The 24,283-nt window shown below is 40.9% G+C and overlaps 1 protein-coding gene across 8 annotated transcripts in view; it reads left to right on the forward strand.

The window, feature by feature from the left end:
- Nucleotides 1-24,283, forward strand: part of DROSHA (drosha ribonuclease III) — a 135,688-nt gene that overhangs the window by 106,735 nt on the left and 4,670 nt on the right. For all 8 annotated transcript variants that reach the window (XM_039469429.2, XM_074386890.1, XM_074386882.1 and 5 more), the window contains 7 exons: nucleotides 4,135-4,179; nucleotides 5,661-5,818; nucleotides 7,226-7,331; nucleotides 19,120-19,261; nucleotides 20,692-20,774; nucleotides 20,865-20,968; nucleotides 23,064-23,156. In XM_039469429.2, the coding sequence (XP_039325363.1) occupies nucleotides 4,135-4,179; nucleotides 5,661-5,818; nucleotides 7,226-7,331; nucleotides 19,120-19,261; nucleotides 20,692-20,774; nucleotides 20,865-20,968; nucleotides 23,064-23,156 (731 nt within the window). The remainder of the gene's footprint in view (nucleotides 1-4,134; nucleotides 4,180-5,660; nucleotides 5,819-7,225; nucleotides 7,332-19,119; nucleotides 19,262-20,691; nucleotides 20,775-20,864; nucleotides 20,969-23,063; nucleotides 23,157-24,283) is intronic.

A 24,283-nucleotide genomic window follows, 5' to 3' on the forward strand; every position in this document is an offset into this window, starting at 1 on the left:
GACAGCCAGGGACAAACCTGTAGGCAACAAACTGAGGTTGATTGGCCATGTTGTGGGAGTGGAGAGAGGCATCCTTTATGAGGCCTGGGCTGGTGCTAATTCTCAGGAGGTTCTTGGCTCTGGCCAGTTTAGGGGCAGCAAGAGATTACTCTGGGATTGGGTGCTGTCAGGAAGCAGGGACAGTTTGGCAATTGAGTGTCTGCAGTAATCCTTAGTCAGAGGGTCATACGTAATGGCATTTACAGCAGCTTCAAGTCCATGAGGGAGACATTGTTTCCTGTTCACTTCGCTGCTGGCTTTATCTATGTCTGTCCTCCCAGCCTGGTAAACAGCAGGGCTGTTTTTTTCTTTTTCACCCTGAACTGAATTTTACTCTTTGAGCCACAGTTTTGCTGGTTTTGTATTTTGGTCTTTGTGTAACCCTTCATGTTTGACCCAGTACACTCAGATCCATTGTTTCATTTTGATCATGTCAATGGCCTGCTTACAGAGATAGAGCGGTGTTGGCCGGGCGCAGTAGCTCACGCCTGTAATCCCACCACTTTGGGAGGCCGAGGCAGGCGGATCACAAGGTCAGGAGTTCAAGACCAGCCTGGTCAATATTGTGAAACCCTGTCTCTACTAAAAATACAAAAATTAACTGGGCCTGGTGGCGGATGCCTGTAATCCCAGCTACTCGGGAGGCTGAGGCAGGAGAATCACTTGAACCCAGGAGGTGGATGTTGTGGTGAGCCAAAATGGTGCCACTGCACTCCACCCTGGTGACAGAAAGAGACTCTGTCTCAAAAAAAAAAAAAAAAAAAGAGTGGTGTTAATGTAATTTTTCCTATGCCCCTGCTTTCCACACCTTTTCTCTTTACACATCTGTCCCAGGATCTCTGACTCGTAGCCTTTTCTCTGGAGCGCCAGAAATTGGAAAAAGCGTCTTTTCAAGTTGCCTCTGGGCACCTTCTCAGAGGCGTTCCGCAGATACGTTTTTTTCAACATGTGCAGTATTGAATCCATCGCTTTTAACCCCAAACATGTTTTTCCTCCCTTATTTTTATCTTCTAAACCAGAAACCTTAGGATTTATTTTTGTCCTAAGCTTTCTTCTCCTCTTATCTGATCAATTACAAAATTTTATCAATTCTGACCCTACTATTTCTTGAATTGTGACCCTACTGCTTTCATTTTTGTCCTTCTCATTTCTCTCTGGAACTCTTTACCCGGCTGCCATCCCCCACCACCCCTGTCCATCACTCATACCATATTTAGCGTTGTCTTCTTTTCAATGCGCAGATTTGGTTATGGCCTTTCTTGCTTAAAATCTTTGGTTAAAACTTCCCAAGCTCTATGTACTGCATACATAGCATTTCAGAATTTTCAGAATCTGACTTTCAGCTGTTTTCTTTTAAACCTTTTCCATTCACTAGGAATCACCTTCTCATGCCTCTGTACCATAAGACTTACTATTTTTGTGTTTCTGGTGCCCGGTTTTTGATTCTCACTCTCTACTGATTTGCCAAAATCTTCATATTCTCAGGACACATCTGAAGAGTCATCTCTTCTCCAAAGCTTTATCTGACACCTCAAGGCAGTTTTCCTAGCACTTATATGTATATATCTTATTATTACCAAGTACCAGCTCGGCTGTAGGGACCCCCACCCAGGTGTTGCTGAAGGAAATGAGAAGCAGACACTCAGAACAGCAAAATGGGTCTATCAGGGGTGGGGGCAGCAGCCTTCTGAGCTGAGAGCCTCAAGGGCTGACAGCATTCCAGGCTGAAGGCCCACAGTAGACCTTGACCCACGCATTTATGCTCTCTAAACAGGTGATCATTATTAACAAACAGGTGTTTGGTATTTTCTCATAACACAAAACATGCCAAGTAGGCAGCTGGTGCCCGCTTACCACTGATCACAAACAACCTAAGAAGTATTCTCCATGAGGGCGCCACAGGAGCTGGGTCAGATAGCTTAAATAACTGTTTTAACAGTTATATAGTATTTATATATTGTCCTCCCACTTTGGAATGCCCTAAGTGGTTTCCTACTGGCGGGGGGCGTGGTGGTAGGTTTTCCTTGACATCGTTCTTCCTAGCAAACAATGTATTCTATCATATACTCAGCCTTCATCAATATTCATAAACTTAACATTTCTCAACATCAATATTCATAAGCTTAACATTTCTCAACACATTACTATGAGACTTACCACAATGTACCTTCATTCTTTCCCACTAGGCCCCTTTGAGGACAGAGCTAGGTATTCAATAAAAATCTGTTGCATGAGCAGATGACCTGATCAGAATATTTTCCAGAAGAGCCAACTAAGGGTGGAGACCTTGCCTAAGGTCCTTGAGCTAATAAATGGCAGCACTGGGGTTCCAATCTAGATCTTTTCAGTAGATATTGTCTGACACCAAGGTGCAGCAGAACCTTAGCTTGGTGTCTGCAGGGTCGATTAAAAGAAATGGACAGAGTTGCATTAGTCTGGCCATGGCGTGTTATGCCATCACACCAGGATGAGTGGCAGCAGAATGAAAGGAGAAATCACAGTCTTGTTTGGGTATAAAACATGAAGGAGATAGAAGAAAAGTGAATCAAGATCCCTGGGAATTTTGCGCCTTGGAAATTGGGTTGATGGGAAGAGATGGCTGTTTATCACTGTTGTTGTTGTCGTCATTGTTAATAGTAGTATTTTCTACCGGCCGGCTCTGGGTTTAACACTTTGAGTGCATTGCTCAGGGTAGTTGTCAGAGAACAGCTTGAGTAGGTCCTACAGTTACCTTTGTCTTAAGCTTGAGGACGTGGAAGCTGAGAGAGGTTAAGTGACTTGCCAAGATGGAATCAGGATTGGACGTAGGCAGCCTGTCTCCTAAGCCTGCCATCTTCTGTATCAACAGATGCTCTAGTTTAAGGAGAAAGGTGAGAAGTTATCATTTGGTCCTGTTAACGTATGTGGTAATAGGTGCCCATGTGGTATTTAGTTATGCGCTGGGAACTTAGGTCAGTGCTGCAGCCGAAATGAATAATCCAAACTGAGGTAGTAGTTAAAGCATTGAAAATGGTGGAATTCTCCAGTGACAATGGTAATGAATAGGTCAGGCAAGGGCTGAAGTTTGATAAATGTCCACTTAGGGTGAAAGGAGGAAGAAAAAGGGCGTTGAGAGAAAATTGTTAAGAAGGTAAGAGCAATCAATATAATTTGCACTACAGAGATTTCAGAGATTTCTGAATTGGTTAAGAAAAGTTCTTTAAAGTGACCCAAAAGAAAGTTTGATATTTAAGTGCTTTTAAAAATTATTATTTAAAAAACCCTGAGTATATTTTATTAAGATATAAGTTGTACGAGTAATATTAGGTATTTTACTTTATCACTCTGTTGCAAGTGGTACTAAATTTTCCTACACTTCTTCCCCTCCAAAAATATGTATATATTTTTCCTCTTAAAGAATGTTTTTGTTATTTATTTCAAAAATCTAACATCAAGGTCGGCAAATAAATTCAGTCAGAGGCTCCCTAGCATCTGAAACTAAAGGAAAAACACTTTAATCCTGAGGAAATTCGCATTATAACTGCATCTAGATTTAACTCAGTGGATAAAATAATGTACTAGGGGTTTCTATAAAATTCACTCCCTCCAGTAGTTTAAGTAAGCATTTGTAGCGACCCGCTGTAAAAGCATGATCTCATATAAAATCCTATGGGATGTTTTCCACTCCAACTTAAAATATCTCAGATGATAATGAATTCATGCCTAAAATAAAGGACATTTGAGATGAGTTTTAATTACAAAAGGCACAGCTGATGCACATTTCTGGATAATAGTAAGAGAAAAATATGATTAAAAGAGCACCTTAGTGCAATGTATTAGGTTAAGCAAAGGTGTAACTTAGTTTTAAAAGGTGTCTGACTTCTGGGGCTAGAGGTGACTCTCTTCCCCCCTAAATAGGCTAATTAGAGTCACTGCAGGCGGTTTGAGTGGTGAATACACTTAAAAAAAAATTAGTTTGCCAGCACTATTGAATTTGCCATAAGTGGAGTCAGCGTCTGAAATAGTTCAGTATTTCCAATCATGACATTTTATTTAGTACTCTAGAGTGCGTTAAACAGCTCCCTTGAGCATTAAAGGCATCACTCCGTTTTCCAGGACCTGCGCGAAGTCTGGCTCAATTATCCTCTCCACCCACTCCAAGTAAGTATGACCGCCCTGTCTGCAGCGAGCTTTGTAACCCCAGCGAGTCATGCTACTTTCCTTTGCCTTCTTTTCCTTTCCCACTTTTATCTTCTGATTCTCTTCAGTGGCATTATGCCTTTAAGCTGAGGTGTCAGACCTGGAAACCTTTGGAACAAATAGTAGAATGAACCCATGCACTGTGTTGATGGGATCTGGAATGGGGGAGGGGAGCACTGGGAGTCAGCCTTCCTCAACAAGGAGGGAAGAGCTACCGTGTAGGTATGGATGCCCCACTACCACCAAAAGGTGATACTCAAAGCGTTAAATGTTGGCTCCAGTATATTCACACACTTGCTATTGTAGGGAAAGTGTTAGTAGTATGAAATCAAGTCTGAGCATACTAAAATAGTGGAACGAATACTAAATTAACATTGTTAAATTATAGTCTCATCTGGATCTTAGAAACTGAAAGCCTCAATTCAGAGTGTATAAAACTTACTGTAAATTAAAAAATTAGTACAGTGTGATAGCTTTTCAGTCCCGATTTTGGAATTTAAAAGCTCTACATATGGTGGTGACATTTATGTCTCCAGATGGCTTAAGAATTCTTACTATTCTTTGCTTTTATTTGTGTTTTACTTTGGGATATATGCATATGTGTTGACATGCATATGTATCCTCATGTATGCATATTTTTATATATGTATATAAAATAAATGTAAGAATAATCGCTAATGGTTGAACTCTTATGAGAGGCTTTACAGTAAGAAATGACATTAATTCAGAGTACTTTAAAAATATTTTATTAATATATGAGTGCCCAAAGTTGTTGAAAATTGTTCATTTTAATCACGCTTTTCATATTTGCTCTCTGCCAGTTGTTAAAGCCTCATTGTTGGAGCACCACCTGTCTAGTGGTATAATTATCTCCAAAGTACATTGAACTCTGTTTTAATGATGCTCATTGCCAAAATAGGTTGGTCCCTAGAAAAACAGTAGTCAAATTACTTTAATGCAGTAGTTTTTAAAGGGCCACATGTACATCATCTGGGAATGTGTCAGGAAAGTGGATTCCCAGTCTTGACTCCAGACATAGGAAATCAGTAACTTTGGGGGCAGCGCCCAGCTGACTGCATGCAACATGGATGCTAGAGTTTGAGAACCATTGTTTTACTAGATCTTTATATTCTCTACCAGCTGTTCTTCAGCTTGCATCTCCTTGGAGAGTTAGTATACTACTTGGGATTTTGACCTATCTATGTACAGTACTTGGCCTTGAAATTTGATAGAAGATTGGAAAATATTATTTGAACCTTCTTTAAATATTAGATTTGTTTGCCATTCGAAGAGATGAGAAAGGAGCTTCCATGCTTTATTGGCATTTCAGAAATTTCTGCTCATGGGAGGAGGAATTTGACAAAATGCCGTCCTAGAATTGATCATTACAGTTATAACCAAAAATGAATAAATGATTTTTATTTATTTCTATTTTCGTGTAGCTACAAGAGCCAAATACTGACCGACAACTTATTGAAACTTCTCCGGTTCTACAAAAACTTACTGAGTTTGAAGAAGCAATTGGAGTAATTTTTACTCATGTTCGACTTCTGGCAAGGGCATTCACATTGAGAACTGTGGGATTTAACCATCTGACCCTGTGAGTTCAAAGTACTCTTACAGTCCTAATGTGACCATTTAGATGAGGCAGTCCCAGAACTTTGGAGCATGCCCTTCGAAGGAATTGGGATTTCAAATGTATTTCCAGGAAAGTCACATTGTGAGATGGGTGAGCAGACAGACCCCAGTGTGGACCCAGGGTTATGCTCTGATTCAGTGTTTTTGGTTCCATTGTCATGCATCTTGTTTCTCTGTGAAGTTTTAAGAAAAGTGTGAAGGAAGTAAAAACTTTTTCCCAGCAGGGACAGATATTAATTATTTTCAGTTTTGTGGGCCATGTGGCCTATGTGCAGTGATTTGACCTTGCCATAGTAGCATCAAAGCAGCCATTGATGAAATGGAAATGAAGGAACATGGCTGTGTTCCAGTAAAACTTTATTCTTAGAAACAGACTGTGAGCTGGATTTGGCTCTCTGACCCCTGCTCTAGATGAATGATTTGAAGGTGAGCTAGTGAAACAATTAAGAAAATTAGCAAAATTTTCTTTGGGGTTGTTTTTTCTTCACTTTTTTTACTCCCCTTTTCCAAATCAAATATTCCCAAATCTCTTTAAATTGTAAAGATGAAAGATGCTTACCATAGTTTTTGTTTGTTTGTTTGTTTTTTAAGTGTGGATTCCACCTTTGAATAATACAGTAGTATATTCTTTCTTTTTTTTCTTTTTTTCTGACTGGTCTCACTCTATTGCCAAGGCTGGAATGCAGTGGTACGATTATGGCTCACTGTAGCCTCCTGGGCTCAAGCACTCCTCCAAAGCACTCCTCCTGCCTCAGCCTCCTGAGTAGCTGGGGACTACAGGCACGTGCTGCAATGCCTGGCTAATTTATTTATACATTAAAATATATATATATATATATATATATATATATATATATAGAGAGAGAGAGAGAGAGAGAGAGAGAGAGATGGGGTTTCTTCATGTTGCTTAGGCTGGTCTCAAACTCCTGGGCTCAAGTGATCCACCTGCCTCAGCTTTGCAAAGCACTGGGATTAGAGGCATGAGCCACTGCACCTGGCCAGAGTATATATTTCAATAAGTTTAGTAAAGAAAATTCTTGGACCTGTTTGCTTTCTTTCAAGATTGTTGTTTGTATTATGCCTGATTTTTCAATTTACACTCTTCAGCTTCTGACCAGGCAGCGTTTACCAATCTTTATTTTGGCAGTCGTTTAATCCTTAGATAATATTCGCTTTACTGTTCTTTAAAACTCAACCTATATTAACTCAGATCTCTTCTCAATTGAGGGGCCTTAGGGAGTTCTATTTGGTTTTGTACTTTAAAACAAAATTGTCTTTTAAAGTCATGTCTTTTAAAAAACTCTGGGTGTTTTTTTTTAAAATCCATAAATGCTTATTGATTTCTTTACATTGATATTTCTTTTTCCAGAGGCCACAATCAGAGAATGGAATTTCTAGGTGACTCCATAATGCAACTGGTAGCCACAGAGTACTTATTCATTCATTTCCCAGATCATCACGAAGGACACTTAACTGTGAGTTCGTTAAGTCACTTCCTCCAGTAAGATTGCTGTAAAACAGAGTGACGATTAGAGGGGTCAAATATATCTATATAATTGATTTCTTAGTGACTTTAGCTTATCACATGGCTTTGTTCATTTCATTGTGCAAATTGTATGCAAAGCACATATGCAGTGACAGCTCAGTTTATACTCCTGCCTGTTCTGTGCAAAACATTGAGTTAGGCCTCATGGAAGGAGCAAAGATGAGTTGACACCAAGTCTATTTACAAGGAGCTTAAAAGTATTAAAAGAGATTGAAGCTTAAATAAATAACTACAAAATAAACAGTATACTATATATATGTATATATCGTGTGTGTGTATGTGTAGATACACACCACAGAAAGCGTAAGTTAGTGTAACGAAATGCAAAGTAGAACATGTTAAATATGATGACGAAGCCTAGGCGAATTGCTGCACTTGTGCAGTTTAGGAAAATACGAGGTTTCTTTCATCTGTAGAGTTCAAAGAAGGTTTCATGGGTATAACGATGTTTGAGCCTTTAAAGATGGTTAGGGTTTGGCCATTGGGATTTAATGGTAAGAAATGTCTGTGCAAGGGCAGTACACACACTGGGACTGCAGAGCAAAAAGGCATGGCATAAAAGACTGAGAGGCCTAGGGACATCGCAGAGTTGAAAGGCAGTTACAGAGACAAGTTTGATTTATAAACAGAGTGAAATGGTCCCCCTGTCTCTTATTTTGGTTTCATTTTATAAAACTTTCGTGGGCTTTTTTATTTTCTGCGAACTGTTTTTACTCTGTGAAACCAATCAGTGATGTCCTGGAATGGTGAAACAAAACATCCAGAAGGTGAACATAATGATCTCTCAAGGCACAAGGAGTAACCTTTGAGAAGTCCCTTGAGGATTGGACATTGAGAAAGCAAATACTTTATTGGGCAAAAAAAATATCAGTACACTATAAGATACTTCCTGCAGTCTGTCTTTATGATGTTGAAACAAATAACAAGTCTTTCAAACTTTGTATCTCTTCGGTTTTTATGTTTGTTCTGCTTTGAATAGAATTGGATTTTTATCTTTGTAACTGTGAACTCTAGAAATAGTTTATGTGAGACATAAATATTGGAGCTAGAGAGAATATGGTGACTTGGCTGTTTAGATGTCATTTTTCAGTGGAATTTCTAAGCCTAGCATTCATTCACTCAGTGAATATCTATTGAGTTCCGTCGTAAGTGCTGAGGAATCAGCAGTATTCTTATTTTAAATTAAGAGTTTGATTACCATTTAAAGTTAACTTTTTAGGTGGACAAGACAGTGTTTTTTTCATGATTTAATATTAAATTCATAAGAAAATAGAAATATTTTTGGGAAAAGAACTATTGTCTGGTATCTCACTGTTCATTAGATAATAAATTGCATGTTCAGTATCCTCTGACGCTTCATAGATGTTAGAGGATCTGGTTGGCCTGAGAAATGGCCAAACCAACTAAATGGTTTGAGGTAGTAATTCATCTTAGGGACTGCAGAGGCCACTTTTAAAAATGTTTGCTTTAAATACTCACATTAAATACTCACATACCATTCCCCTGGTATTCCTACAAAATTAATTGTGAACTCTAGGATCTTATAGAGATGGGATGTTCCAAGTTGATTGTTTCCCACCTGCTCACAGCAGACATTCCTCCCCCACCCCACTCCCCCTCCTAGCATGGAACAGTAAGGAAACCAACACTCAGAAAGGCATGAGTCCTGCCTGTGATCTAGAGAAAGGTAAAACTAGGACTAGAGAAGAGACTCTAGTTCTGTGTTCTTTCCAAAATCACTTCAATGCCAGAAGTGTAGTTTTATCCAAAATGTATTTAACAGCCTTCTTGTCTTAATATTAGAAAGTTTTTGACTAGCTTATTAGAATGGTGTTGACAAATGAGAAAACTATGTGAAGGATTTTTGAATTATATTCACAGAATGGTTTGGTAGAAATCAGCAGGACCAGCGGATTTGCTGGCAAGACAAAGATGATCCATTATAAGCTAAACACAGATTCTAACAGATAGCAACTCTCATCAGCATTAACATGGCTGCTCCCTGCTCCATCTTGAAACACAAACTTTGTTGGCTTCTGTCATGGGGCGATTTCCTCTTACCTCTTTTTTTTCTTTTGAGATGGAGTGTCACTCTGTCACCGGGCTTTAGTGCAGTGACACAGTCTCGGTTCACTGCAACCTCTGCCTCCCAGGTTCAAGCGATCCTCCTGCCTCAGCCTCCTGAGTAGCTGGGACTACAGGCATGCACCACCACACCCAGCTAATTTTTGTATTTTTAGTAGAGACAGGGTTTCACCATGTTGGCCAGGATGGTCTCGATATATTGTCCTCATGATCCGCCCGCCTTTGCCTCCCAAAGTGCTGGGATTACAGGCGTGAGCCACCGCGCCCAGCCCTCCTCTTAGCTCTTCAGCTACTCTTCCTCATCCTGCTTTGCTGACACATCTTACTCTCACAGTTAATAAACAGTCCATATCTAAAACGCTCGCTCTTAGGCCATGTTCTCTTATTTTAATGGAGTCTCTCTTGCCAGGCTTCTCTATGTGTGCCATCAGTTTCATCTTACTGGCAGATGACTTCTCAACTGATCTCTTCAGTTCTCTCTCCTTTCTGAGTTCCAGCCCCAGCTACCTTTGCAACGTCTCCACATGTGTAAGACTGAATTTATAATCTCCTGCCTGCGTCCTTGTCCACTATTCCCCGAGTGATTGAACGGTGGCACCACCCATCCAGTGTTGCATGTCAGAATCCTAGGATGCCTCTCTCTTATCTCCCTTTTCTTTTTTTTTTGAGATGGAGTTTCACTCTTGTTACCCAGGCTGGAATGCAATGGCGCAATCTCGGCTCACCACAACCTCCGCCTCCTGGGTTCAGGCAATTCTCCTGCCTCAGCCTCCTGAGTAGCTGGGATTACAGGCACGCGCCACCATGCCCAGCTAATGTTTTGTATTTTTAGTAGAGACGGGGTTTCACCATGTTGACCAGGATGGTCTCAATCTCTTGACCTCGTGATCCACCCGCCTTGGCCTCCCAAAGTCTTATCTCCCTTTTCTATATCCTAGTCCGTTCACAAGCCCTGACAGTGTTACTCCTCGAGTATTTATTTAATTTAGCCTCTTCCTTATGACCTTTTTTCTATCACTCACATCCTCCCTACAAGCCTTACTCACCTGGACCACTACAGTTTTAATTTCTGGATAACTATCAAAACATTACAAGGGCCAGGTACGATGGCTCATGCCTGTAATCCCGGCACTTTGGGAGGCCAGCTGGGAGGATTGCTTGACTCCAGGAGTTCAAGACCAGCCTGCGCAACACAGTGAGACTCCGTCTCTACAAAAAAATTTAAAAACTAGGCCAGATGTCGCGATTCATGCCTGTAATCCCAGCACTTTGGGAGGCTGAGGCGGGTGGATCACTGAGACATTGAGACCATCCTGGCCAACATGGTGAAACCCCCGTCTCTACTAAAAATACAAATATTAGCTGGGTGTGGTGGCATGCACCTGAGTCCTAGCTACTCGGGAAGCTGAGGCAGGAGAATCACTTGAACCTGGGAGGCAGAGGTTGGGGTGAGCCGAGATTGCGCCACTGCACTCCAGCCTGGGCGACAGAGTGAGACTCTGTCTCAAAGTACATACATACATACATACAGACAGACAGACAGACAGACAGACAAATATAAAAAAATAAAGAACTAGCCTGGCAGAGTGGTGTGCATTTGTAGCCCCAGTTACTCAGGAGGCTGAAGTAGTATGATCGCTTGAGTCCAGGAGCTGTGATTACACCACTGCACTCCAGCCTGGACGACAGATCAAGACTCTCCTCTCTCTCTCTCTCTCTCTCTCTCTCTCTCTCTCTCTCTCTCTCTCACACACACACACACACACACACACACACACAGTTACAGAGTGATTGATAGAGACCCAGTTGAAAGAAGTGACATTTATTAAATTGCAAAGGATAGGAATCTGAAGGTTGTGTTCCTGCAAAACATAAGGGAACGCAGCATCTTTCCGTGAGAGGAGTGCGCTCCTGGAGTCCCCATGTTTCTCCTGGATGTATCCTAATATTTGAAAAGCTTGCCTTTGCTGTTCTTATGGGCATTTTTGAACTCTATTTGAGAGGTGGACAGTTTCTCAGGCAGAAATCCTTCAAGAGCTCCAGGTCTCAGGCCTTTGTGGAGTCATTTTTGCAGCTCCCTTCCCTGGTCTTCCTATGTCAACTCATGCCTCTGTCCAGTCCATTTTACGTGCTGTGGTCAAAGGAGTCTTTTCACAACAAATCTACACTGGACTGTCATCTACAGTGACTACACTGTGACGACACCAGCCGTTCATCTTCAGTCCCCTGTGGTTGTTTCTCTTCCTCTTCCCACCTCTTATCATTGGAATGGCCCAGTTCTCAATCGTCAGACCTCTTCTCTGTCAACTTCTGCTCCATAAGTGATCTCATTCTGTTTTATGGCTTTGAATATATTTTTACACTACTTCCTAATTTGTGTCTTTGACCTTTTCCCTTTCCTTTTTCTTGCAAATTTGTTTAAGTTCTTTGTAAATTCTGACCAGTTCTCACCAGCTCTGCTGTTATCACCCAGTCTGAGCCACTGTTGTTCAGATTATTAGCCATAACCTCCCACCTGGTCATCCGCCGTGCCCAGTCTTATTTTCAAGCACATCTAGAGGGATCGTTTTTTAAAGAGAAGCCAGATTACATTCCTCTTCTGCATAAAACCTTCCAAATCTTTCTATCTCAAAGGTAAAAGACAATGATGTTACAGTCACCTTTATCACCTGCCTCCCTGTCTCTGTCTTGTAGACTCTTAACACTGGCCTCCGTGCAGTTCCTGCAGGACACGAAGCAAGCCCTGGCCTTAGGGCCTTTGCATGTGCTATTTCATCTGGCTGCAGTATTGTTCTCTTGGTGATCCAGCGGCCAAATCGCTCACGTCCTTTAAGTCTCTGTTCAGATGTCATCCATAAGGCCTTCCTTAGCCTACCCTGAGTAAATAGGTAGCGGTCTCCCTTTGTCCCTAGCATACCTCCTCAGCCTGGAACCTCTTATCTTTTCCTCCTCCTTAGCATATAGTATGTAATGTACTTGTTTACTATCTGTCTTCTCCCACCAGAGTGTAAACTCCATGAATTCTAGGTTTTTTGTTTATTTTCTCCATTCCTGATTCCTGGGTCCCTGGGAAGTACCTGGCATATCAGAGCTCGGCAAGTATGCTTTGAATGAATGATCATCCTATTCCAGCTTAACTCTCTCCAGTTGCTCTTCAGATAATTTCTAAAGTACAGGCAAAGCCCTGGGTGGTCTGGCTTCGCCCGTCCGCCCGGCCTCATACCACAGGCTCCTCTTCTCGCTCTGCGTCTCTGCACTGGGCCGCTGCTTTGCGCTTCTCCAGGTCTCCTCCTGCTGGCAGGCCTTTGTGTATGCCCTTCCTCCCCCGGAAGCTGTTCTGTTCTAGCCCTTACTCTCATTTGCCTGTTACCTTCTCCTCTTCCTTTAGATGTCCTTTCTGGGGTGACTTCTGGATGCAGGGGAAACTCCCTGACCACCCTTCCCCACACCCCCGTCCCCCGTCAGAATTCTGTGTTGTCTTCCTTCCTGGCATTTACTCCAGTTTGCCTACCCCACTAGACTAGAAGTTCTTTGAGAGCATGCTTTTGTTCGTCACTCTGCACTCAGCAGTGCCTGGCATATATGGGTAGGCCCTCAGTACGTATTTGCTGAATAAATAAGAGAGTGACAATTTCGCAGTCAGCTAAGTCAAGGGGGAAGAGGTAGTGGCACTGGAGGGAAGTGGACTGTTGCTTTATGTATAAGGGAGGAAGCCGAAAACTGGCTTATGAATGTCTAAGGATTAAAATTCATTTAAAATGTGGAGAGGATTACTTAATGGCAGTTGCATTGGTGGGGGGTTGGTGAATGATTCATTATTGTGATTAAAGAGCACACAGCTACAGTAATTCACATTGGCAGGCATTAATGAGCTTTGAGCCTTTCCCTTGCACACTTACAGGGAATAAGGACAATTGAGCAAATGTGATACGGTTTTTCCAGTTTTGAATGCTGTTGGGAAAAACATTCTGTTCTGTAAGTTGGCTATTCAAAAAGGCCCCCTCAGGAAGGAATATCAGGCTTATCCAATTGTTCAGGGATAACCGAGTTTGCCTTGGGCTATAGAGGGAAGAAGTTCTGTTTCATATGCTGAGGCTTTTGTTTTTTAGGATGGGTCTATACAGTAGGGTCCAGGTAAATTGTGAGAACGCCTCAAATAAAGCATTTACATAGGCCAGGACGTCTGCCATGTGACACTTGCGAATCTTAAGCCATCGGAGTTTTCTCCTCTGTATCGTTCCTCTTTCTTGGCTTTTTCTGTGTGCCAAAAATATTTGCCCGTCTCCATGCCTACTGTGTGCAAGGCACTGAACCCATTAGTGGATGCACTACAGTGGCGATGAACCTACAGTTTTTGTTTGTTTTTAATGATTTCGGGTAATGGGAAAGAGAGCAAGGATTACAGATAAAAAGCTGGAGAACCAGTGATCTAATCCTGCCCTGCTGCTTCCACACAACACTGAGCATAAATCATTCAGACAAGCAGGTATTTTATCTAAAAGATCTTGTTGAGAAGATAGACTCCACAGCCTCCTGTTTGAGGATTTCTGTCACTGACATAATTTGGCTCTTTGTATCTGACCTGTATTTGCCTGCTAGCATTTATGTACCTTTTCTTTAGTTATCACGGGAAATGGAGACCATCTGGCCACCACTCTTGGTATAATAGACCTGTGTGGCATATCACTGTCACTTTCAATAGTATATTCTGCTTTTACCCTGTGTTCTTATATTAAAGCCCTCGAAATCATAAATCACAGTCTGCTTATTTTACACTAGGTGGCCCTCTTCGGTAGCTCATCCCCCAACTGTGTTTTTTCCTCTTTCGATTCAAGAGTGAAATAGGGAACTTGAAGGAAGATTGTCAGTATGTGTGTTTTATTTAAACGAATAAATCTTTTTCTTATGAAAGTTTAAAGTAATTATGAAACACTGCTCTGCTGGGATAACTCTGCTGGGATAATAGAAAACATCCTGGATTCTCAAAACCAGAATTTGAGAAGTGGGATATTTACACTGGTCTGTGACATTGCACCAGGAATTCAGCAGCCCTTTTCTCAGGTTTACAGAGAGCTTTAACTATAGCCTTCTTAGTTTTTTCTGGTGATTTCAAATTAAACTTTGTCTTTTTGGAAGCTTTTTTTTTTTTTTTTTTTTTTTTTAAAGTTATAAAGGACAGGTTAGCACCTGGTAAAATGCAGAATTTTATTTATTTATTTTTGAGATGGAGTCTCACTCTGTTGCCCAGGCTGGGGTGCAGTGGTGCGATCTCGGCTCACTGCAACCTCTGCCTCCTGAGTTCGAGTGATTCTTCTGCCTTAACCTCCTGAGTAGCTGGACTACAGGTGCATACCGCCATGCCTGACTAATTTTTTTGTATTTGTAGTAGAGACGGGGTTTCGCTATGTTGGCCAGGCTGGTCTTGAACTCCAGACCTTGTGATCCGCCCATCTCAGCCTCCCAAAGTGCTGGGATTACAGGTGTGAGCCACTGTGCCTGGCCCAAAATGGAGAATTTTGAGGACAGTAAGTAGATGGGACAGGCATTCAAAATATTTTGCATTGAAAACAAATTCAGAGGAATTCTTAAAATTTTCTAGAACCTTTTCCCCTATAACTGGAGAGCAAACATATCTCGTCTAATTATGATGATGCTGTTATGGACATTTCTGTTGTGTTTATTATATGCCAGTCACTGTAGTTAGATTATATGTCATTCATTCGAATTCTCAAAACAACCCTGGGAGCTAGACACTACATTCTCCATTTCAGATGAGGAAACTGAGGCTCAAAGAGATTTAGTAACTTAGACAGGGTCACTTAGCTAGGAAGTGCTAGAGCCCCAGTTTGAACCCAGTAACTTGGTGTGAAGAGTTTTGCTTTTTGCTGTCTCTAACACAAGGCATTGTTCGCAGAATAGTCTGATAACTGTCTTCTGCTCAGTTGGGTGCTTCATGTTTGTTTTCTAGATTTCCACTAAAATATATAAATAGATATATCCTCTTTGTAAAAAAGTAATTTATAACATCACCATCTGCAGGCTTTTCAACTTCTTGTCCCCATTTAAATCCTGATGCCAAAACAATCATTCTAAAATTTAAAAAAAAATTACCTCGCAACTGCCCCCATCTGATACCTTTTGGGATTCCTTTTCCCGACAGGGAAGTACAGGCTTCTTCTTTTCTTTTTATTTTATTTTAATTTTTTAATTGCATTTTAGGTTTTGGGGTCCATGTGAAGAACATGCAAGATTGTTGCATAGGTACACACATGGCAGCGTGATGTGCTGCCTTCCTCCCCATCACCTATATGTGGCATTTCTCCCCATGCTGTCTCTCCCCAACTCCCCACTCCCTGCTGTCCCTCCCCTATTTCCCCCCAACAGACCGCAGTGTGTAGAAGCACAGGCTTCTTTCCATCGCCTCTAGCCCCACTGCATCAGCTCTCCTCACTTGGCTCTGATTTCTCCTCCAGGTCCACCCAGTGGTCACCCTGCTGGGAAATGGCCCCTTCCATTTGCCATAGCTGTTCTCTCTTCCTTGGAAATCCTTTCCCACCCTTCTCTCACTGGCTGGTCTTTTCCAGTTCTGATTCTGTGTTCACCAGAATCCACCCACATGAATCTTTTCAAAACTTACATCTTCAGAAATGTTGATTCCTTGGTTTTCGAAAGAAGCCTGGGCACCAGCTTCTCAGAAGCACCTTGGAATTCTGGTGTTACAGCCATGTGGATGAGGCCCTGAAACGCTTTCCTCAGGTGTCAGCCCTCCTCCAGGGGGCCTCCCTGGAAGGCTGAGGTCTAGAGGAGCACCTGTGTGTACCTGCGGTCTCTGTGCTGGCGCTGCAGCCACCACAGTGCATTGCAACAGCCAGTCTGGACACGGCTTCTGAGGGTGTCAGTTCCCGAGGACAGCGGCAGGACGTTGCTCCTCTCAGGATCTTCAGCTGTCAGCACAGAGCCTGGCATGTAATTGGCCTCCACCACTGGTGCACTGAACTGCTGTAACCTCAGGTTTTCTTTCTTGCTGATCCCCCGAGTCATGTTCTTTGGCAAATAACATGATTCATTATGAAGTAGAGTTCAGCAAAGAACAAGGATGAAAGTTGTCATTTAGAGAACTGCCATTCAGACTTCCTTGTCTAGGTAAAGAGCAAGGTCTTGTCTCTTTTCAGTTCATTTTCTAAATTTAAACTGACGACGGGAATATGGATGATGTATAGCTTCCTTCTCCACTGACTTTTGGTTCAGGCTCTGGGTTTTTGGCAAGAACTTAACAGATCTCAATTTTTACTGGCCACCCTTCTGCTTTCTGACCTGTCAGGCTTTTTCTGAAGTAAAGCTGGAAGCATTTCGATTCCATCCTCACTGCTTTCCCCCTTCCCCGTCAGACAGCATTACTGTACAGCACTGAGTGAGGGACCCTGACACTGGAAGGTGGCAGCTGGGTCCCGGCAGCCAGGGATGTGTCATAATTTGTGTGTGCTCATGTTATTTCTGAGGCATGAACGTTCCATATACACAACTTAGAGAGTTTTCTTCCCATTCTGAGAGGACCCAACTTGCTGAGCACAGCCTGGTTTCTGTAGTAGCCATCCTGCTCCCCCATAGCCTCTCCTTGAGGAAAGCTCCTCATCCCCATTTGAAATCAAAACGGAAACAGATATATAACTTTCAGCTCAATTATTCCATAATTACAAGATATTAGGCTAGTGGGCTTCCTTATTGGTTGAGTCTTCTATTAATGTTATATGTTAGCCTTTTAATTTGGAGCTCCTCTGTGGATCCTAATCTTAGTGAAACTCCATACTGAAGAAAAGATGGGGTTAAGGGGGAGATACGAGGAGGAAGGGAAGCAGAGACAGGCAAAGAATAATAGTCCGAAATTCAACAGCAAGCACGGCTTATGAAGATCAAGTTATATTTCTGCTTCATGAATCATTGTCAGACAAATTAAGAACATATTGTTTCTTATTTATCTATTGTCAAGGATTCACTATCAGACACTGGAAATAAATCTTGATTTTCATAAGCTCTGTTGACACCATGGAGCCACAGAGCATAAAACTTGCATCTAATAAAGAAAGTGTGACACGGAACAGCAGGGAGTGGAATACCAGCACAACTCACAGCTGCTTCCAGCTCCTCGGCCCTGTTTTCAGGAATGTTTCTTAGCAGGAAGTTTTTTAATAGACCAAGAATTGGTTATACGTGTTCTAAAAAAAAAGTTGTAGTTGTAGATGCATTAGTCTCCCAAATCTTAGAGAATCAGGGATGATTATGTTCCCTTTTTGTGTGGTGAGTTCCCATCTTTGTATCTACCCACTTGCTCCCAGCTGTCCTCCCCTCCACTTCCCTGGCGAGTGGTTAATGAGTGTTAAATGCCTAAACCATACTTGTTTTATGGACACTTCTATAATGGATTTGTTGCATAATTTTCATGCAGCGTATAATGTTACTAGCTGGATAATTCTTGGAGGACTCTTAGCTGTCTGTCGAAATTCCTAGTAGAAATTTTTGTTTTGAATTCTTAAAGTTAAAATATGAAAATTTTACTTTAATTTGATTAAAGATACCAGTATGGGCCGGGTGTGATGGCTCATGCCTGTAATCTCAACACTTTTGAAGGTCAAGGTGGGTAGATCACTTAAGCTCGGGAGTTTGAGACCAGCCTAGGCAATATGGTGAAACCCTGTCTCTACAAAAAAAATGCAAAAATTAGCTGGGTGTGATGGTGGGTGCCTGTAGTTACAGCTACTCAGTAGGCTAAGGTGGGAAGATAGCCTGAATTCGGGAGGTGGAGGTTGCAGTTAGCCAAGATGGCATGCCACTGCACTCCAGTCTAGGTGACAGAGCAAGAGCCTGTTTCAAAAAAAAGAAAAATAAAGGATATCACTATGAAAACCTGAGACTCAAGCTAGATGCCATAAATCTTTCAAATAATAATAAAAGTAAAAATCTAAATAATTTAAATCCTTTCATAATACTTACTTAAACATCACTTCCTTAAGTCCTGTAATATCAAAATTAGCATCAATGCCATGAAACTTGAAGCTTACTTTAGACTTAAAAGAAATAATCCTTTAAAACTAATGTACAGTGACAGAAAGCAGGCCAGGTTTGCCTGGTCAGGGGCGGGGAAGGATACACTGCACGGGGATGCTGGGAATTTGTTTGGAGTGATAAATATGTACATGGTTTTCAAAACTCACCTAACTGTACACTGAAAATGGGTGCATTTTGTTGAATGTTAGTTATGCTTCCGTAAAATTGATTGTAAAACTCTTAATGCTTCCTCATTTAGTAACATTACACTTATTAGAATCTTAAATCATATTATACATCCCCCCACCCCCACCCACCACAGCCCTGTCCAATGCCCCTAAAGAAGTAAATGAGCTATTTAAATGGCAATAAGGTAAAATCCAGGATGGCAGAGTGGAGTACGTGATTAAGGAGAAGGTAGATGGGTATGGAGCATGTCACTGTCATCGGGATGATGGTTGAGGATGCAGACCTCACTTATTTTGGTGCCTCTGTCAGTGAGATGCTCTCAGGTTAGTTGGGTCCAACCCAGGAGTAAGAGAGGTCAGAAGTGACATGTGTTCTCAATGTACCCCATTCCTTTTGGGCAGTTGTTGCGAAGCTCTTTGGTGAATAATAGAACTCAGGCCAAGGTAGCGGAGGAGCTGGGCATGCAGGAGTACGCCATAACCAACGACAAGACCAAGCGGCCCGTGGCCCTTCGCACCAAGACCTTGGCGGACCTTTTGGAATGTGAGTGCCACTCACTCTTCTCTCAACCTGCAGGTTCAAAGTTTAAGTCCAAGTAACGTATTTATCCTCCTCCTCATTATTATTATGTTCTGGCTAAAGAAACCTTTTTTGTGATTTTAATTTTTATTTATGCTTTTTACCAAAGCCTTTCTGAAGGAAAATAATTTAAAACTAAGGCATGTGAATAATGAATTTTATGTTTAATCTATGCTCAGGGGTATCCCCCAACACGTACCCCTCCACCCTAACACTCAGCTCCCATGTCCCTTTGTGTGAAACAGTAATAGAATATGAAGATCAGTTGTTGTGAATCAGAGCCTTTTTGCCACCCAGCAGCCTTCACATAGGGGCACAGAAGAAAGAAGGGTAATTTATTCACTAAATACTAAAATGATTATCCATTGTTTTGAGTGAACACAAAGCTCCATGGACAAATGTCATCTTTTGCAGTTTCCGACATGGTCTGGTAGCATTGTAAATAATCCTATTATAGTTAACGAAAGGATTATATACATAGTTGTATTGTTTGTATTACTTCAAAATAAGTGGGCCATTCACTGAGCCTTAGAACTTTTTTTTTTGAATGTTATGGTATTTTTGACAATTGGAATGATATTCAAGTATCAAAGTCTTCCATGCAAAACCGGCTTATTTACAAAGTGCAAAGGCATTCTGACTAGGGAACTTAAAAGAACTTCTTTTGCAATGAAAGAAAAGTAATTTAAAGATGAAAATCACATAAAAATTAAATTGAGAGATCATTCTCATTGAATTTCTTTTTAGCTCAATGAAAGCTATTTTTATTCCTTCTTTTGAAAATGCACCATTTGTTTGCTTTGTTAAGATCCCTTTAAATGAGGTCATCCTAGGGGGTCACCAATTATGAATGCAAAATTTGATATATTGTTGTCATTAAGATCAGTATTAAGTTTTTCTCTTTTTTTTTTAATAAATTCAGATTGTAATAAATTCTCCCATTTCTGTTCATAAAATTTAACATAGAATCCTTATAAAACAGAATCTCAGGATTGGTGTTGAAAAAGCAAGACCCAAGGATGTGTGTATTCTGGCATCATATCTAATCTTCTAGTGGTATTTTGACTGATTTGATGTTAACAGGGTTGGGTGCTCAGATACCATTTTTTTCCCTGATACACAGAGGCATTCTGTGTACCTTTTAAACTATTCATTTAGTCCTTAGCTAAATGCAGTTTGGTCTTTGTACTTTATGATTTGCGTCCTACACATCTCTTGCTGCTTCTGATATTAATGGTAAAAAGTAGAATAAGATGAAATTGTAATGCTAAAAAATAAAGAGAGCCTGCAGGTTGAAACTGTTACTCATATTTTGCTTAAAAGTCTAGGTTGCTTAGTCTTTCTGATAAATGGCAATGATCATGGTTTATTTTAAAGAACTCTCTCTTCCCTAGCATTTATTGCAGCGCTGTACATTGATAAGGATTTGGAATATGTTCATACTTTCATGAATGTCTGCTTCTTTCCACGATTAAAAGTAAGCTCATATAAAGTTTGATTTAGTGATCTGCGTTATGTTTGGTGATCCCAGAACCCGTTACTAAATAGTTTTTGGGGACTTCCACAGGAGTTCATTTTGAATCAGGATTGGAATGACCCCAAATCCCAGCTTCAGCAGTGTTGCTTGACACTTAGGACAGAAGGAAAAGAGCCAGACATTCCTCTGTACAAGTAAGTACCTGCTACCGGCAGGCCACTGGATCCAGCGTGCTTAGAGTTGACTTTCCATTGCCTTGAAAATGAGTCTTTGTGGGGTGATCATGACCAGAACCCAGGACTGAGACTTCTTTACTGTCAGTGTGGCTCTGGCCCCACAGGGAAACTCGCCGTCTCTCAGTCTTAGCCGCAGTAAGTGGCTCCCACTCCCTTATCTCTCTGCTCTCTCCCATTTTGAAAATTCTCTGTGAACTGCTGCCTGGTAGGCAGACAAACTGAGATGATGACATCAAAAAGAAAATTTGGATTCAGTGATTTTTATATACATTGTTACATTTGTCTTCTTGCTTGTAACCTCTGCTGGGCTGTGCCTCTAGATGAGAAGATCATGTATGATTATTTGTAGCAATATTTGAGTGCCTTTCTGTACTTTCCCTTGAACCCCTATTGGGTTCAACTTGGAATTTCTCTTCTCAGAATGTGTATCAAAGCCATCATGTACTTCAAATATCTTTATCCTTTGAGTGGTAGCCAAAAGTCATTAAAAAGGAATATAGGCGAGTAGTGGGTCACTACACTGCTTCATACCCGTTTTGATGAAAACAGGAGGTTCAGCTCTGAAGTAGAGTAATTATCTGGAGACACACACAGGTTGATTAAGAAGATGCTTTCAAAGTGGAATTACAAAATGAAAGGATTATTGAAATAGGTGGATTGCATCTCAAGGTATTGTCTGGGTAAATGATTTTAAGGATGTTTAAAGATTGTTCCAAAGCCGTTTCACCCCATGTGGATGCAGCCACATGTGCAAACACATGCACGTGTGTGTGTGTTCTGTAGTGAGTAAAAGCTCCCCTTTGGACTTCCTCAAATTTCAAAATACACAAGGAAAAACGTTAGGCAGTTAGGAATTTTCAGTCCTTTCGCATGTTTTTATTTAACAGTCACAACACTTTATAGACCTTTTTGCTAAAGAAAAACTAAGGCCAGAAGAAGAGGGTGAGTCACCCCGCAGCAAGCTGCTATATATTACGCTAGAAGCTGTCACTGTTAAACAGTATTTCCTTTATTTATTGGGGGAAAAAAGTCCCAAATGTTTAGAAATAGCACTTTAATATGTGCCTAATAAGCATAATGAATATCCAAACTGTATTCTATGAAAGGCTCATAGCATTTCCTCATCAGAGTGATAATTAAGGTTCAATAAATAAAACGAGGACGATAAACTTTCCATAGCACATGCATGATTACTGTAATAAGTACTACCTTAAAGAAGCCACTGGCGCACATTCATCTCGAGTGTATGAACACAGAGGAAATTGCTATGCTCCCGTCTCGTAAATCCCCCAAATGAAAGTCCAGTATGAGTTTGTTCTTTTTATCAAGATGATGGGGTTGTTTTACATGTTTTTTTTTTCAAGATTACTGTGTTCATTGCATTATCTTTGTTGGCTACTTTTAATTTCCCTTTTCCATGAAGTTATCAGTTTTACTGCATTTGAAATCTGCACCATGTCATTAAAATCCAGAGTACCTGGAGCTTTGTTTTTTTGGTGATTGTGTTATGTACTTGGCATTATAGCATACCTTTGAAATGATCTCAGATATTTCAGAAATTAAATATGTTTTCTGATCTTTTAGATAAGATACCAGACATTAGAAAGAATCCATAAAGACGTGAAGCATTCAATGTGGCTTGAAGTATATTACCCCAATATTTATTGTTTTGGGCTGTGTTTAGCACTGAAAACCAATAGACTGGAGCTCTGAACTTTTTATGATAAAAGTTTGTGAATATGCACATTTAGAAATCCTTTTAAAATATTTTACACTTCATTGTTAGCCTTTAGATGTTGTTTATATTACTTTGGGAAGAAATATTAAAATGCAATGCAGAATTTAAAAAAATTTCTACTTCAAACGTTCTTGATATTTGTCGGGTTAGCAAGTCAAAAACTTGTTCTTTTTATACCTTTCTGCCATTTCCACATTTCCTGTGATTTTACTTTCCTCTGTCTAGGCAGTAAGTACGCAGTTTTCCTCATAGTTACATAGAAGCCATGATAAACAACACTTTACTGTGATTAACATACTTTCCTTTCCCTTTCAGGACGCTGCAGACAGTGGGCCCATCCCACGCCCGAACCTATACTGTGGCTGTTTATTTCAAGGGAGAAAGAATAGGCTGTGGGAAAGGACCAAGGTAGGAGACGAAATTACCTGGAATTGCTTCGAATGAACATCCCATGTGTGTAATTCCCTAACTGGCATTTCCAAACTCAATCATCTATCTTTTTTAACTCAGAGAATAAAATGTTCAAGAGTAGTAGCAAAGTGAATTCCAAGGATTAATGTCCCCACATTCATTGTCTCAAAGCCAAGCCCTGAATCAGCCCTGGACCGTGGGAATTCCGTTGTTCGGGGGGCCTTTAGCTACCTTGAGAAAACCACACTATCTGGTTAGAAGGTCTGCCTAGTTTTAGTTACCCAGAAGAGTGCACTTTGATGCAAGCTGTGCGTGTAGAATGTGTCATGTTGCACATGACACAGCCGTTATACTTTTCTCTTTTTTGCAGATAGAATCTATCACTTTGTCACCCAGTCTAGGGTGTAGTGGCGTGATCTCTACTCACTGCAGCCTCTGCTTCCGAGGTTCAAGTGATTCTTGTGCCTTGGCCGAGGCACAAGAAGCTGGGATTACAGGCATGTGCCACCACGCTTGGCTAATTTTTGTATTTTTAGTAGAGATGGGGTTTCGCCGTGTTGACCCGGCTGGTCTTGAACTCCTGACCTCAAGTGGTCTGCCCACCTCGACCTCCCAAAGTGCTAGAATTGTAGGCATGAGCCACCACACCCAGCCTGTTAGACGTTTGATTTACTACTGCTCACCTGAGCTATGTGAAAATGCTAGCATCTTTAGGTGAAAAGAATTATGTATATTATCACCTTTCTTTGAACCCTCTAGTCTATATCTTAAACTGAGAAATGATTTGAAACCTGTCTCTCTCTATATATTTTTATTCTTTTCTGCTTTAAACTTTACAGTGAAGGTATTCAAACTTAAGTATGAAATACTTCAGACCTAATATAAATGGAAGGCATTTTATTGCAGTATTAAAGTGTGGAGTGAATAGTTAAGGATGCTTTGTGCAAATCAGTGGCATTTCTGCATGCTCTTGTGTATATTCCTATCTGTGCAATTCATTGTGTGACAGTGGAAGTAATCAGAGGAGATTTTATGCACCAAACATGAAAATCAGCCTGAAAAATTTGTAGCTGTAACTTGCATTTTTGAAAAAAAAAAAAAAAAAAAAAAAAAGAATCTTGAAA

Source organism: Saimiri boliviensis, chromosome 1 (genome assembly GCF_048565385.1).
Source record: "Saimiri boliviensis isolate mSaiBol1 chromosome 1, mSaiBol1.pri, whole genome shotgun sequence".
NCBI classification, from domain to species: domain Eukaryota; kingdom Metazoa; phylum Chordata; class Mammalia; order Primates; family Cebidae; genus Saimiri; species Saimiri boliviensis.